Raw genomic sequence first — 15431 nt, 5'->3', positions numbered from 1 at the left:
AATTGGCTCCATGGAACAACATCAGTGGCCAGCTGGCTGAACACCCTGAACTGGTGAGTGTTGAAAACCTTAAAATGATATCCAGGGTGAAAGATGGCAGACATTCAAAGTCATTGTTCTCCTGTGTTGTTGAAAAAATTTTCCCACAGTGGACTGTGGGAGGTGGCATGACCCATAACTTATTCCCGGCAACAGCTGCTGAGATGTGTTGTCTCAGCAGTATATGTATGTGTGTGTGCATGCTGGTATGTGATCCGTTCAAGATGTCCCATTAGGAAAGGATGTGATATTACTAGAAAAGTTGTGAGTTTACTAGCACCAGGAAAGAGAAACCTTATTGGACTTAATTTCTTTAGGGCTTGGCAATCCTCAAACATTTGTTATTTGTTGAATTTTATTTTACACTTACTTGGCATGTCCAATATGTCTATTGGCTACACACACACACACCACAAAAAAACAAAAACCAACTCATCTTCTAAGTGAGTTCTTTTTTTTTTTTTGCAGTCATGTGCATTCGCAATGCCATGTGTGCACCCAGTGGAGATGCAGATTCATACATAGGGACAGTGGTGGAGGGAAAGGGGGGGGGGGGGGGGGGGGGGGGGGGGGGGGGGTGGCAACACACACATATACTTTATTAGGTAAATGTTGCTAGTAGGGTTGGACATAATTTTGCTTTCAAATTCAATGCTGGAAACATTCCTTTAGAGATTTTGGTCCATATTCACATGATAGCATTATGTACATGCTGCAGATTTGTGGGCTACATATCCATAATGCTAATCTCTCAAATCTCAAAGGTGCTCTATTTGATTGAGATCTGGTGACTGTGGAGACCATTTGAGTACAGCGAACTTATTGTCATGTTCAAGGCCCCAGTTTAAAAATCATCTGAGTTTCAGACAGACAGCAGGAATACAAAAGAGGACCCAAAAGCAGACTCAATAGACTGTTTCTTTCTTATTAGCAACACTTCATTGAACACAGGGATCACTGTAGTTAAAGCAGGGCAGTGAGAGGTTTTACAGGTGTGTGATCCACTATGAGGCAGTGATGAGTCATGTCTGCACACAATATTTGCAAAGAGGAGCGATGAATGATTGTTTACTTGGGGTCGCGGAGAGCTGGGTTTCCTAAGGGTGGTGTGGTTTTCCAGGTGAGTGTCAGAGAGTGTGACTGGATGAGTGAAACAAGATGTCCAACATTTCCTTTTCTTTCTCAGACTGATGGGGTGTAGTGGTGAGCAGGAGGGCAGGCAGGTGAGGTATCTTACCTTTTCTTTTTGCTCCCGACAGCCGAGGAGGAGTGAGCAGCAGAAGCCAGCAGGTGAGTGCTTGAGAGTTATCCAGTAGGCAAGGAAGAGCAGTGTCAGAGGAAATCAGGAGAATGATTGAAGAGTGTGACTGTTGATCCAAGGCCAAAGATGACACCATCAGCTAAAAATCTGCCAGAATGTTGAGAACTGAGCTGGTCCTAAAGTACAGCCTGGCTGATTGCCATCCTATCAGGCTCAAAGTAGTCTGTGCAATCTCCTCTGATCTCTGGCAGTCAAATTGGATTTTCAGCCAGAGAACTGCTGCTCAGTGGCTATTTCCTTTTTTTCCAGACCATTCTCTGTAAACCCTAGAGAGGTAATTGACAGTAGATCAGCAGTTTTTGAAATCCTCAGACCAGCATCTGGCACCAACAACCATTCCACATTCAAAATCACTTAAATCAGCTTTCTTCCTGATTCTGATGCTCAGTTTGAAATTCAGCAGGTTGTCTTGAGCATATCCAAACACACTGAGTTGCTGCCATGTGACAGAGCTGATTAAATATCTGGTATAACACGCAGTTGAACAGGCCTAACTCATGAAGCAGCCCGTAAGTGTTGGTTAGTGAATGCACACAAACAGAAGCTGCCCCTTCAAATGTGCAGTAATACTTACATTCAGATATGTACTAGACTTTTTACTGGCTCAATACTAATAATAATAATAATAATAATAATAATAATAATAATAATAATAATAATAATAATTTTATTATTAAGATCTATCAAGTGGAGCAATTTGGCAAAGCCATGACCAAAAATAAATGGAAAAATAAATCAGTTGGGCATCTTTCTTGGCCTTCAGACAATAATCCCGGTAATAATAATTATTGTTAAGTACCGAATGGGACAGGCAAAAAAAGAAGAAGAAGAAAACCCGAAAACAAACCCCACCAACAGCAACAAAAACAAAAAAACTCCGAATCCATAAACACGCGAGTCACAGCTGGTATCTTCTGTTCTAACTCTTTTGTAATCTTCCTGCAGGATCGGTACAGCCGCCGGGAGGCGCATCTGTGTGAGTCAGAGTGTCAGCTGGGCTCAAGAAGCTTTTAAGCAAAAGCAGATCGGTGATGAATGAATACTCTTCAGAGTTCATGATCAGCCATAATAAAGCTCTGTGTTATGTTAACCCATGCTAGCAGCAATTTTATAATGACTGTATTTTCCAAAATGCTTTGTGTATATATATTAAAAAAAACAACCCACGCATGTTTTTTCAATAAAAAATAAAAAATGTTTGCTTTGAATCGGGCGTTTACTTTTTTGTTTTTGTTTTTTAACGAGAAATTTCCACACTTCATCTTTTCCCTACCAAAAAATCCAGTAGCCTATCATACTGGTAGCGGACACATGGCCTTCTGATTAGGAGTGAGGCCGAAAACAGCGGTTGTTTCGTGTAACCTGAACATGAACTCTCGTGTTCTGATGAGTTTCTGCAGCAGCGCTCAACACCGTTGACATGAACTGCGTTTCAGCTTAAAGCTATTAAAACTGAACGGTGTTCCAGACGTTTCGCTGTGTGCTACAGAAGTTTAAGATAGCTGCGGTTATAAAGTTCTGGGTCCAAATCAACGTGTGAAATTACATTTTTTATTTTTTTATTTTTTTAGTGTTCTTTGTTTGTTTGTGTTTAAATAATTTCATTAAATTTTTCGAGGAAAGAAAAATATCTAGTATAAAATTTTTAAAGGCTTTCAGATTAAATTTTGAACATTTAGTCAGCACCAAATTGATATGATTTCACAGATAAATATTGACTAATCACATTAAAATATGCCATCTTATTTGCTGATATGTCGATATCGGCCAGCAGGGCTAATATCACCCCATAATAATAATTTAAAAAATATAGATATATATATATATCTTTGCATGAACTGCAGTTTAGCAACCAGTCACCTCAGCGGCTCTTCCTACTTTTATTCCTTTAGTTTATCTGCCTGAGAGAGTTTCATCTGCGGTGATATTTCCTTTCTTGAACATGAGTTGCCCCCTGCTGGCTGCTAAAAGAATGCGACTTCAACCATTTGTAAAGGTGACAAAAGAAATCTGACAGATTGCGAGATGTATGGCGCTGTATTAATAAAATTGAATTTAACTCGAGGAATGAAAGGTGAATGAAACTTCGTGTGTTTTTTTTAAATATTTTTTAATAGTTGTTATGGGCCCTGTTAAAAACTCAGACATCTTTGTGACATCCGTACTTATTTTTGTGACCTGGTAACAAAGTCCTAAGTAAAATTACTTACTTACATTACTGTCTTTATCCTTATTTCCTGTTACATGTGTGTTGTTACATCGCAGAGACTTACATTAAACATGGCCAGAGTTTCAAATAATGAGGTCAGCGTATATTCATGTAATCTCTATGACTGCTCTGCAGGACACTCCATATCAGACACCTGAACCTCCATTACTGACAAACAGCTCCCGTGGGCCTTTCTCACCCTGTGTGGAAGGCTCGGGTCTAAAGGTTTCAGGTCCTCTAATCAAGCTGGTCTATTTTTCTAGCAGAAGCTGAGATAGGAGGAGAGCTCAGTGGTGAAAAAGTTTTCTGTCTGTGTGGAAAGCTCACTGTGGACCTGGAAGGAAGTAATGACTTCTTATAGAGAAGGCTCATGACAGTGAGGTCAGTGTACTCAAATGAGCTCCACGTCACCCCTCAATCCAAAGGAGGACCTTTGGGATGTGCTGGAACAGGAGAGATGCATCATGGATGTACAGCACACAATTCGCTCACCAAATTCTGAAATGTTTTCAGCATCTTTTTGAATCTGTGCCATGAAGAACTGAGACAGCTCTGATGGTAAAATGGGGAAAACCTGATAAAGGCACGTTGTACCAGAGAAAGTGTCAAGTGAGTGTAATTTTGGGACATATGGAACCACCCAGCTTCTGATTGGAGCAGGTGCCCATGACTACTGTGAAGTCATTTGACTCTGCTAAATGTTTGTTATGTTGTTTCCTAGTGAAGCCCATATGGATTGTAAGGGTTAATAGAGGCGTGTTAGAAAAAAGAAATACACGTGGAAGAAAAAAACTGGAATTATTCTTTCACTCCTTTCTTTTCGTGTCACGTTCATGTTTTTTTCCATCATGGGAGTTTGTGGATTTTAGGATTATTTAGAGCTTTTCTCTCAATTACTTTCATTTTTAGTTTTCCATTGTAATCTCTTGATTAACTTTTGTTTCCTGTTTATTTTCTGTTTAGTATTTTGCCTTCGGGTTTATTCGTTGTAGTTCTTTGTGTTCTCAAAGCCTTTTCCAGTGTTTCCCAGTGTCTATTTTCTGTGTCTTGGCTTCAGTATTTACTTACTTCCTGTTTTAATGTGTTAGCTTGTTTCTTTTGTGTCTTGTGTCAAGTTTTACTTCCTCTGTGTTGTTTTTCTTCTTTCCCATTTGCTCTCCTTAGTTTCCCTCCCATTTCCTATTGTTACATAATCCTGTTTTTACAGCCATCTCCCTTTAATCTTTGAGGTGGCATTTCTTTAACTCCTCAGTGATCTGCCTTTGTGTGCTTCTTGTCTGTTTCTTGGACTTATGTTGCTTTTTTTGCACTCTTTGGACTTGTTGCATCTTTTGGACTTTGGACTGTCCTCATAAAAGGTGCGTTTTCTCCTTGTACAGTATGCATTTGGGTCATCTCATTTCAGATTAATATATTTTAAATGTAACTACTTAGTTGAGTCGAATACTTTTATATCTCTTGATGTTATCTGTCTCTGTATGCAGTGTGGAGTAGCTGCAGAGATGTCGCTTGGTTGGTGATTTCTAATCTTTGTGTTTAAGTGACAGGAAAAACTCACCGTGACAAACATATAACGGCCCTTTAAGTGAGCGTGAGACTGCATTAAACATTCAGATCACTTCTTACAGCAACAGCAGAAGGACATCATCACATCCAGAGAGGAGTAAACATGAAGGCCACAGTGGGACTGCTGCTTCTGCTGCTCACGGTTTATTACTGCGCTGCTGCACGTAAGTCTGTCAGTCTGCTTTACAGTCTGAAGATAAATGTAATCTGAGGCCCTTTAATGTTTTTCTTTGATTGGTCGTAACTTTTACAAGTTACACTAAGAAAATGAGTGAACATTATACCTCGGATTAATTAACTGGGACCACATCTGCAAAAAGGTTTGACAGCATTTCTAGTAGATAATGGCAGATGGTTTGAGCATGAATTGAGGCTGGGGTTTGAGGAAGGCCTCAGAGGGGACTGGTGGCGGCTCCTGGGCCAGTCAGATAGTAGTGCAGGGGAGTGTATGGAGGAACGCTCCTGCTCCTGAAATTTAGACGAATTATTTCCAATTATACCTGTTTTTATCTGGTTTTAAATAAACTTATTGTTGTTAATCAGTTCTATATGCTGCATTTTAATCTGTTATGAAACTTTTTGGAGGGATTTATTATGATTTTTTTTATTTTGTGCAACTGCATTTTAGAAATGTCAATTTCAAGATTCTGAATCACCTTTTTCTCTTAGTTTACAAAACATGTTGAAAATAATATCATCCTCACAGCTGTGTTACCAGCTGGTTAAATGAGCCCCAAATGGATTTTTGCATCACTAAAGAACAGCGTCAACTAAGAGGAATTCTGCAGTATTAGCTAGTTATCTTGCCACGAGTCATTTAGGACCATTATAATGATCATGACTAAGGTTGTGTTTATTCTAATCGATACAGATTACTGTCACATGAGTTCTGGTTGAAGGGTTTAATGGGAGCTGATAGTTCATCTTCAGTGAGTGTTAGTAGAGTCAGAAGGGAACAAAAGTTCTGCTGGCTTTAAGAAATCCCTAAATAACTGTGGTGTTTAAAAATCTTTTTTATTGTCTTTCAGTTCAATCAATGTTCAGATCAGCTGAACCTCAGATTATACTTCGTTGTTAACTTTAACTTATTATTGTTAATGCATTTTACATTTTACAAAACTTGAAAGCAACTCCACTCTGTTTAAAATGTAATCTTGGGCTGATGAGTTATTTTAAAACATCATCAGTGTATATCATAAAGGACCTGAGCGCTCTGACAGTGTTAATGTCACTGCCTTTCTATTTAAAGACTGTCAGTTTCAGCAACAATGCTCAACACCTTTGACACATGCTGCTATGAAACTGAATTTTTTACTGTCTTTTTATTATTTTTTTTCCTTTTAGCTCAACAATTGCTTGAAATGTCTCATGGACAATGCTGTTTCAAATTCTTTACTGGAAGGATACCACCGAAGAAAATAGTCTCTGTCTTCAAGTCTCACAGCGCCTGTCTGGAAAAAGCATTTGTGTATGTCACCACAATGAGTAATTTCAGTAATTGTAATTTCTGAACACAAAACAGAATGCATGAAAACACGAGGCACAGCGTGGTATCTTCTATCCTAACTCTCTTGTAATCTTCCTGCAGGATCGGTACAGCCACCGGGAGACGCATCTGTGTGAGCCAGAGCGTCACCTGGGCTCAAGAAGCTTTTGCATCAATGGCCAATCTGCAGAACGATGATGAATAAAGCTCTTCAGAGTTCATGATCAAGCATAATAAAGCTTTGTGTTATGTTAACCCATGCTAGCAATTTTATAAGACAGCTGCAGCCTGGGTTTTGTACCGGGCATACCCAGTTTCCTGTTTTATATTCTCCTTTTTAGATTTTTGGAGTTTTCAGTTTGGATGTTACCTTTGCCTAGGTTATGTTTTTATTCTGATATTAGGTGTTAAGTTTTTCATGTCCTCCTATGTTCCCCATGCCTAGTTCTGTTTTGCTGTAGTACTTCCTTGATTTAGTTCATCTCTGTCTTCATTTGTACTATGGATTTGCAGCTGCCAACTAAATAAAGGTCAGTCTTTGGTTATTCAAGGTTGCCTCCAAGTCTGCATCTTTGGGTCCATTTCCTGCCTCACCATTAAAGAACGACACGGCTGCAGAATGGAACCAGCAGACCACGCCATGCTTTTGGATGGGAGCTTACTGGAGAGTTTTCATGGCTTCTCAGGATTTAGGCCCAGATATCTGATTCAAAAGATATCAAGGTACTAACAATTGCACTTTCAGATATGAAAAGCATAACCAACTAGCATCCTCAGCTGCTTCCATTCCCAACTATTTTTGAACATGCACTCCACAAACACCCACAACGGAGAACAATTACGGAAATTAAAATCATTCCCACCTCACTCCTCCATATTCCCCGGTTCCTAGTTGCAGCAACGGCAGCAAACCCGCGCCAAAGCCCTGTCGCATCAGCTGCAGTTAGGGAAGCAAGCGGGAAGCTGGCTATCACAAAAAAAGGGAGCAATGTTTTGCAACAATAAGGTTGTGAAGGTCTTGAGACAGCTCATTGGTTTTACACATAGTGAAATGTTTCTTGCGTGACACCTTGGTAAAATACCTTTTTATAGGCCATTAGTTGGGACGGGACCAGTGGATATTTAAAGTGACACTAGTTGTGTTGTTTTCATGCTGTTAAGCCCATCTTGTAAGGGCAACAGCTGACCCCTGGTGGCCACTTTGACTTGGACTGAATTACACTGATTTTGGGGGATTTTAGGGAAACGTGAAAACACAAGCGGAGAAGAAAGAGGTGTGTTTCAACAAAGTAACTTTTTATCTGTTTTATCTTGTTTCCAGAATGATTAAAAGTAAGAATTGAAATAAAATTGGTTTCAGAAGAATAATTAGGAAAAAGAGAGCTCTGAATTCAATCTTCCATATCTGATTGCTGTGAGATGTGAGGCTGAGACCAGTGAGGAGTGAAGCTTTCCCAGGATCAGACTCTGGGATGCTTTAGACACATTTAAGCAATAACAGCTTGACCAAAGTGAAAACCGACTGGACTCTGACCAAAAGCTTTTTGTCCAATGAGACGGAGGTGCTGGATTACCTCTGCACCACTGCTGTTCGGCTCTGATGTTCAAAGAGTATGTTTCATTTGTGCAAGAAAAACACATGTAATACATCAGCTGGCATTTATTCAGTAGTTTGTGCATCAGAACTTATCTGCAAGCATGTTCTCCTTGTCTGTGATGGTGGGTCTGGCCCACCTCTGGACCTGTACTCTCACTAATCCATCTGAAAACACTGAGATCATTTTAAAACATCTGTTGCTCATGTAGCTTGCCTTTTGCAGCACTTGGTTGAATATAAGGTCTTAATTCATCTTCACATATTCTCCATGTTTCATAGCAGAACACACAAACTCTGCTGGCAGACAGACTTAAATAATAAAGATCTTTATTTAGCACCATTTAAGAACTTGGTAAATACTGCATCAACACTCAACAGAAAGTGAACTTCTACTATGTCACAATAAATAAACTTTAACAATAGATTATTTGTTATGATGTTATGAACTACGACATGCTGTCATAGCGACATGGCATCAAAAAACTGCCACTGCCGGACAAACTTACAGAGCAATTAAAAAAAACATGACAGAATACTAAAAACTTTAGAAGAACAGGTCAAAAGACAGTAATCAGTAATTTCTATCCCAGAAGTTTATTTTTCTTTTAATGCAAGCATGTTTCTTCTGTTCATGTTCCTAACATATAGTATTTGGATAAACGTACAGCTACACGTTACACGTACAGGAGCTGCTCAGCCATGAAGCTCCCAGCACACAGTGTTTGTGCTGATGTTGGAGGACCATGTTCATACTTGTAAAGGCAGACTGCACATCTGGGCGTATGATGTTTTAACCTTATGATAATGGGACCGAAAACACCTGAACTGAGGCGTGTGGCCCAATACTGTTGTCCATATAATGTAGATCAGAACTTTACAGCATGTATAATAAAATACCTGAGCTCACTGAGTGTTAATGTCACTGTCCTTCTACTTAAAGACCCTCAGGCACAGGCTGAGTTTCAGCAGGAATGCTCGACACTTGACACACGCTGCTTCTCAGCTGAAGCTCATAAAATTGAACAGTTTTCCAGACGTTAGATGGTGTCTGCTAGGAAAGTTTAAGCGTGCTCCAATTGTGAAGTTCTAGGTCCATATTAATGTGTTAAATAAATTTTTTTTAAGTCTTCTTTGTTTGTTCGTGTGGCAGTAACGATTTCATTTAATCTTATATAAAAGTTTTTAAAGGCTTTCAGATGAAATTCTGAACATTTAGTCAGCACGAAATTGATATGACTGAACAGATAAATATTGGCCACTAACGTCAACACAAACGTCACATCTTATTTGTTGACGTCAGCCAACAGGGCTAATAGCAGCCTATATTAAAACCCTGTGACCTCAGCGACTCTTCCTCCTTTTAGTGTCTCTGCCCTGAGAGAGTTTCATCAGCGGTGACTCAGGCCTGGGTGACCGTCCCTCTCCTTTGGGTTTGAAAAAGAAGGATTCGTTGAGTTTCATCTGGACCGCTCTGACCTGAGGACCAAAAAAAGTCATACTGTTACTGAACAGTGGAAGAAACTTCAGTTACTCCTTTTCTCCTGATAAACATTTCTTACTGCTCAGCAAAAACAGAAATTCTTAAGTGTTTATAATGTCAAAATACACGAACCAACTGAAATGCACAGCCCTGGATAAATTTCTTTCTTGGCCCCAATAAGATGCCTAAATTTGATACTCTCAGCCTCCTAGTAGTGTGTCTACTAGGAGGCTGAGGGGTAGCACTGCTGGTCACCAGTATTTTTAAGGGTGATAAGAGAAATCTGACAGATTGAGAGATGTTTAAAAAAGTGAATGAATCTTCATGCATTGTCCGGGATTGTAACATCTAGTCCTTACTGAATTAATACTTTTTATCGGCCCTGCCAACAACTCGGACATCTACGTGACACTAATTTTTGCAACTTGTCAAAAGAGTCCTAAACAAAATCATTAAAGGTGACCATATTATCTTTATCCTTATTTTGTGTTACATATGTACTTTTACAAGGTGTTACTCATAATCAACATGGCCTCAAATATTGAAGTCAGCGTACATGCAAGTAATCCTTATTAGTGCTCTGGACATACGATATCAACAATGGTTTTCTAGTCTTGGTTATTGGAACTAGTCAAAGAACGTCTGTCACTGATTGAAAGATAATAATAATAATAATATATACATTATTGATCCCTGTGGGGAAATTCCTCTCTGCATTTAACCAATTCACTCAGCCATTGGGTGCCTGGGGAGCAGCGTGTAGGGACGGTACCTTGCTCAGGTACCTTCCGATCATGGGGCCACCACGCTACCTACTGAGCAACCCCTGCTCCTAAAACTTTGAACAACACAATGGTCGCTACTAGGGCTGGGTATCGTCACTGATTTCTAGAATAGATTCGATTCTGATCCACAAGGTCCCGAATCGATTCGATCCACGATTTGATTCAATCCGATTCGATTCGATTTTAATCGGGGAAATTTTGCCTCAGTCAGAAATACTATAATTCTGATCACGCATCAGTACATTTCCATATTTTTATATCTATAAAAAGAAAGCTGACACTTGCGAGACTTTATCAAAGGTGTAAGCATCACAGCAGATGCCTTTGTGTCAAAGTAACACAGAAAAACATGAAGGAGATTTTCCTGGCCTGGGATTTTATAGCAGATGACCTTAAAAATATTCTGCAGTAGCTCAAAACGAAAGAAAACCATTAATCAACACATGAACATTACCTGATGCTGCTGAAGTGAAGCAGAGCAAAGTTACAGAATTGCAACACAGCTAAGTGTTTTGCAATTTTGCATAATTTTAAAAAGTTTAAATTTGTTCATAATTGAACAGCAGAAATGAGGCTTTCTTTTCAGAAGTGAGTAAAAGGGGAAAAAAAACAGCGGCCGACAGCGCTGTAAACAACGACAGACTTGTGTGTAATAAGCAAGCGAGAGAGAGAGAGAGAGAGAGAGAGAGCGAGCGAGCTCTGCATGAAGTGTGATTTTATTGTGGTGGAAGCAAAACAGCAAAACTGGGAGGGAATTCATGACGATGTTTAGTGTGAAGTGTAGTTTGGATCTTCTTTTGCTGCTGGTTCAGTCAATATTGTTTGGAGAGAGATAAAAACCTACAGCTTCTGAATCTAGCGCAAAAGTGATTTGACCGCGGACTCGCCGAAACATCAGATTCAGCGAGCTGTCGGCTTCCAGCCCCGACCGTGTCCGTGCCGTCGGGTGAGAAAGCCACATCTCCGCGCTTTGCGTTTACGACTTTGTGCAGAATCCGTGTACCTGCTCTTATTTACTGCTTTAGCTGTTTGGTGGTTGCTGAAATTTTGTGAGGTTTAACCTGAGATTCTGGCGTTTTGGGCAAAATAAATTTATATTTAAAAATCGATTCAGAATTTTAATGAATCGATATCACGTTATCCAAGCTAGAATCGATTTTAATCGATAAATCGATAATTAAAACCCACCTGTAGTCGCTACTAGCGTGAGAGTGTCCTTAGAGCTGGTTAACTGACCCTGCCGCCACTCTGCTGGTGAGTGTGTGTTTATATTGAATACTTTTAGTAAGAAATAGGATACAGGATAGGCTTTGAGTGGCAAAGAATGGGAAAATAAATATCAATAATTTGTAACTGTTAAATCTGTTTTTCATATTTTATCATGGTTCTTACACCTACATCTTCCACAAACTAATCTTTACAGTCATACTTTTATTTTTTTTAAATCTCCCAGTAATCTCCTAAAAGAGCTGTACATTACATTTTTTTCCACAAACAGGATAAAACAGCACAATTCCCATCAGTGGGACACCTTACGTCAGTATTTTCAGTATTTTTGTGAAAGAAAAAAGAAAGAACTGCAATTTCAAGAGGTTTGAAGCTGAAAAACACATAAAAAGATATCTGTGTTAGCTCTGAAGTTTGTAATATAAAGTTCAATATGTAAGATGAATTTATCATCTGTTGCTCTATAACTACACAAATAGGATCATGTGGTATCACCTGAATCAGGTCCAGCTTGCCAGCGCGGCACGGCTGCTCGCTGTCCTCGCTCGATGTCGTTGTATCAGCAGACTTTTGATCAGATTCTGACAACTGCGGACTGGGAGTTGTTTCTCCTCGACCCAAAAGCACCTGATTTTCTTTCACAAGGGAAGACCCAGATGGACCCATGCCTCCTTCTCCTTCACGGTTGACCTCCATTACTGACAAACAGCTCCTGTGGTCTTTTCTCACCCTGTGTGGAAGGCTCAGGTCTAAAGGTTTCACGTCATCGAAACAAACAGCTGGTCTACTTTTCTGGCAGAAGCTGAGGTAGGAGGAGAGCTCAGTGGTGAAGAAGTTTTCTGTCTGTGTGGAAGAGCTCACTGTGGACCTGGCAGGAAGTAATGACTTATTAATATGTGGCAGGCATGAAGGGGAACGCTCTCCAAGATCCAGGGAGGAGTCGACAATGATTGGCTCCTCCAGGAAAGGATGCCCCTCACTGAGCTTTAAATGCACTGAACGTGAGACTCTTTGCTCTCCAGATAAGTTTGTGTTTTCTTGTTTCAGAAGGGACTTTTTTCTCTGCTCATGTATCTTATGATGTCCTTTACCTTCTTCAGGTTCTTCTGGGTTTGGCTGCACAAAGAGCTGATGAGGCTGTGAGTCATGTGGCCGTTTTTCTGATTCTTCATGAAATCGTTTAAGCTGTTGGCACTCGCCTTGCTGTGTTCGCACCTGAGGAGATAGCATAAGGGCTCCGTCATTGACTTCCCCGCTGGAGGGTTCGGAGAGCGATGTTCTGAAAGTCTTCTGGGTAATAAACAAGTCCTGGCTGTTGATGTCATCACTGGTGCCCTGAGAGTCCTGATCGCGGCTGTTCCCCGTCACTGCGTCCTGTGAACAGCTCTCAGCGCCTTTCACAGCCTCCTCCTCTTTGGTGGAGGATGACGCAAATTTAGGCCGTTTGACACGGATGTAACAGGGTGACACATCAAACACCACTTTTTTTTTTCTTTTGCATTTCTTTTTGGAGTCTTGAGTCAGACGATCAGGCTTCAGCTTTTCATTTTGTTGCGGCTTTGATGCTTCAGGCTTCTCAAAAGGTTTTTCCTGGGCACTACCGCACTGTTTAAATACAGCACTGCTGCCTAGCTCTAAGGCCAGTCTCCTTCTTTGCCTTTCTTTCTTCTTTTCCTTTTTCTTTTGTTTCCTTTCCTTCTTTTCTTCTTTGAGCTGGGAGTTTTTCTTTTTCTTCTGGATGCTCTCTTGTGGTTTCACAGTCATGTTGGTTTTGGGTTTTTTGTCTTTTTTGAGATCTTTTTTTCTTTTTCTTTTCTGATTTTCCAAAATGAAGTCTGCCTCCTCAAAGTCAATCATGATTCTGTTTAACAGGAAAAGGAAAGTAGATTATTCTCAAATACATCAAGTTTATGGTTCTTTTTTGTATAATGAATTAATTTTATTACAGCAAAGACAAACATACCATTCAATAATATTGATGTCATAGCACTAAGTGTGCTATGTTTTTGTTTAGAGCCTTACCAAGAGCCTAAAGCATTACACAAACTCTCCCACACTTTACATTATATCAGAAAGAGACACGACACTCAAAGAACCCTGAATACTTTGCATTACATAATTTGATGAGAAGATTAATAGGTAACAACAGTCATTGGAAACCAAAATCAGCAATGCTTTGAGGACTGTTTTCAAAATCATACCAACAACATTAAAAATTGAAATCCGAGGCTGATCAAACTTGTGCCATAATGTGGATGAGTCATGTTTATGGACCCCATGTCCATAAGACCCTCCGGGACACTGTCGACAGATCAGGCTCCTCTCAGAGCTAAATCAGGTCACTGATGGGCTCCTGACACTCTGTGGTGCTTTTTGGCAGCTTTGGATGCTCGTAACATCCCAGATTCTTAATTTGATTCAAATCTGGGGAACATGAGGGCCATCAGTGAAATGAATACCTTCATTATACAAGAACTGCCTTTACCCTTTCGCCACATGAGGCTGGGAATTGTCCTGTTTTGGTCCTGCTGGAGGTCCTTTTCTAGGCCTCCAGCAGTGCTCCTTGGGCAGATACTGGTCCTGTTGCTAGTTTGATGTAATTTTATAGCCCTGACCAGCTCCTCTCACGTAACACCACTTCTCCTGCTATCTCTTGAGATTGTAGTGGGAGACACAGCAAACCTTCTTGCAACAACATGCGTGGATGTGGTATCAGGGAGGCGCGGGACTACTTGTGCAACGTGAATGGCTGCAGGCGCAGTCTCATTGTGCCAGCAGTGATAAAAACACACAAAAAACTAAACTAAACTAAAAAAAAATATCTCAGAAGGGATTAGAAGCAATGATGTGTGGCCACCATCTCATGTTCTACTAGTGACTCAAGCAGAAGACATTTATGAGATTAAAAATTTAGACTGAAATGAAGTTTTTCTTTTACTTTTACAACACCGGTGAACATCCAAGGGAAAGACATTGAGATAGTGGACTCTTATAAGTACCTGGGTGTTCACCTCAACAATAAACTGGACTGAACTACAAATACAGACATCCTGTATAAGAAGGGCCAGAGTCGACTCCACCTGCTGAGGAGACTGAGGTCCTTCGGAGTCTGCAGGACTCTGTTAAGGACATTCTATGACACTGTGGTAGCATCTGCCCTTTTCTATGCAGTGGCCTGCTGGGGGAGTGGCTGCACGGACAGGGACAGGAGCAGGATTGACAAACTGGTGCGGAGGTCTAGCTCCGTGCTGGGATGTCCCCTGGAGTCTGTGGAGGTGGTTGGCGAGAGGAGGATGTTAGTAAAGCTGACATCCATCACGAACAACCCACATCACCCACTGCATGAGTATGTGAGTGGGCTGAGCAGCTCCTTTAGTCAGAGACTGAAACACCCTCGCTGCAGGAAGGAGCGCTTTCGCAGATCATTCATCCCAACAGCAGTTAGACTCTAACTCCTCAATCACGACGTCATAAGTCACTGGACACTGTGAACATCCACGGTCACCACTTCATGCATAATGGACCTTCCATGTGTACGGACATGTGCAGGTATATGTGTATGTATATGTATGCATATGTATATTTAGTGTGTACATGTGTGTGTGTACATGTCTATACATAGGAATAGTAGTGGTACAATAGTTATGTCAAGCTATATAGTTTATGTCTTCCATATTTCCAACCATATCCATAATCACATACTGTGTATGCTACCATTGTA

At 40.4% G+C, this 15431-nt stretch overlaps 2 protein-coding genes across 4 annotated transcripts in view; one reads left to right on the top strand and one right to left on the bottom strand.

Moving 5' to 3' along the window:
* Positions 1-4718: 4718 nt before the first annotated feature.
* LOC106633303 (C-C motif chemokine 3) lies at positions 4719-7171 on the top strand. 2 transcript variants are annotated; one of them, XM_042223480.1, is made up of 5 exons: positions 4742-4927; positions 5054-5081; positions 5198-5299; positions 6480-6603; positions 6724-7171. In XM_042223480.1, exons 2-5 carry the CDS (start codon positions 5072-5074, stop codon positions 6824-6826), a joined length of 339 nt encoding a protein of 112 aa, XP_042079414.1. In that variant the 5' UTR covers positions 4742-4927; positions 5054-5071; the 3' UTR covers positions 6827-7171. The 2 variants fall into 2 exon arrangements, with proteins under 2 accessions (XP_014191016.1, XP_042079414.1); XM_014335530.2 differs by lacking the exon at positions 5054-5081 and having other exon boundaries at positions 4719-4927.
* A 1564-nt stretch (positions 7172-8735) lies between these two features.
* LOC102293959 (stress response protein NST1) overlaps positions 8736-15431 on the bottom strand; it is a 24622-nt gene continuing 17926 nt past the window's right edge. For both annotated transcript variants that reach the window (XM_042223493.1, XM_042223494.1), the window contains 2 exons: positions 12206-13571; positions 8736-9694 (listed from right to left, as the gene is read on the bottom strand). In XM_042223493.1, coding sequence (XP_042079427.1) covers positions 9560-9694; positions 12206-13567 — 1497 coding nt within the window. In that variant the 5' untranslated portion in view covers positions 13568-13571 and the 3' untranslated portion in view covers positions 8736-9559. The remainder of the gene's footprint in view (positions 9695-12205; positions 13572-15431) is intronic.

Source organism: Haplochromis burtoni, unplaced genomic scaffold (genome assembly GCF_018398535.1).
Source record: "Haplochromis burtoni strain Fernald_Lab_line unplaced genomic scaffold, NCSU_Asbu1 Contig_112, whole genome shotgun sequence".
Lineage (NCBI taxonomy): Eukaryota > Metazoa > Chordata > Actinopteri > Cichliformes > Cichlidae > Haplochromis > Haplochromis burtoni.
Note: the sequence above shows the minus strand (reverse complement) of the source record. Positions and strands in the feature narration are given on the sequence as shown.

Bases quoted from the DNA above. Each gene is read 5' to 3' on its own strand.
- LOC106633303 (XM_042223480.1), top strand. The intron at 5,300-6,479 runs GTAAGTCTGTCA...TTTTCCTTTTAG, and splicing joins TTATTACTGCGCTGCTGCAC to CTCAACAATTGCTTGAAATG. The intron at 6,604-6,723 runs GTATGTCACCAC...ATCTTCCTGCAG, and splicing joins TGTCTGGAAAAAGCATTTGT to GATCGGTACAGCCACCGGGA.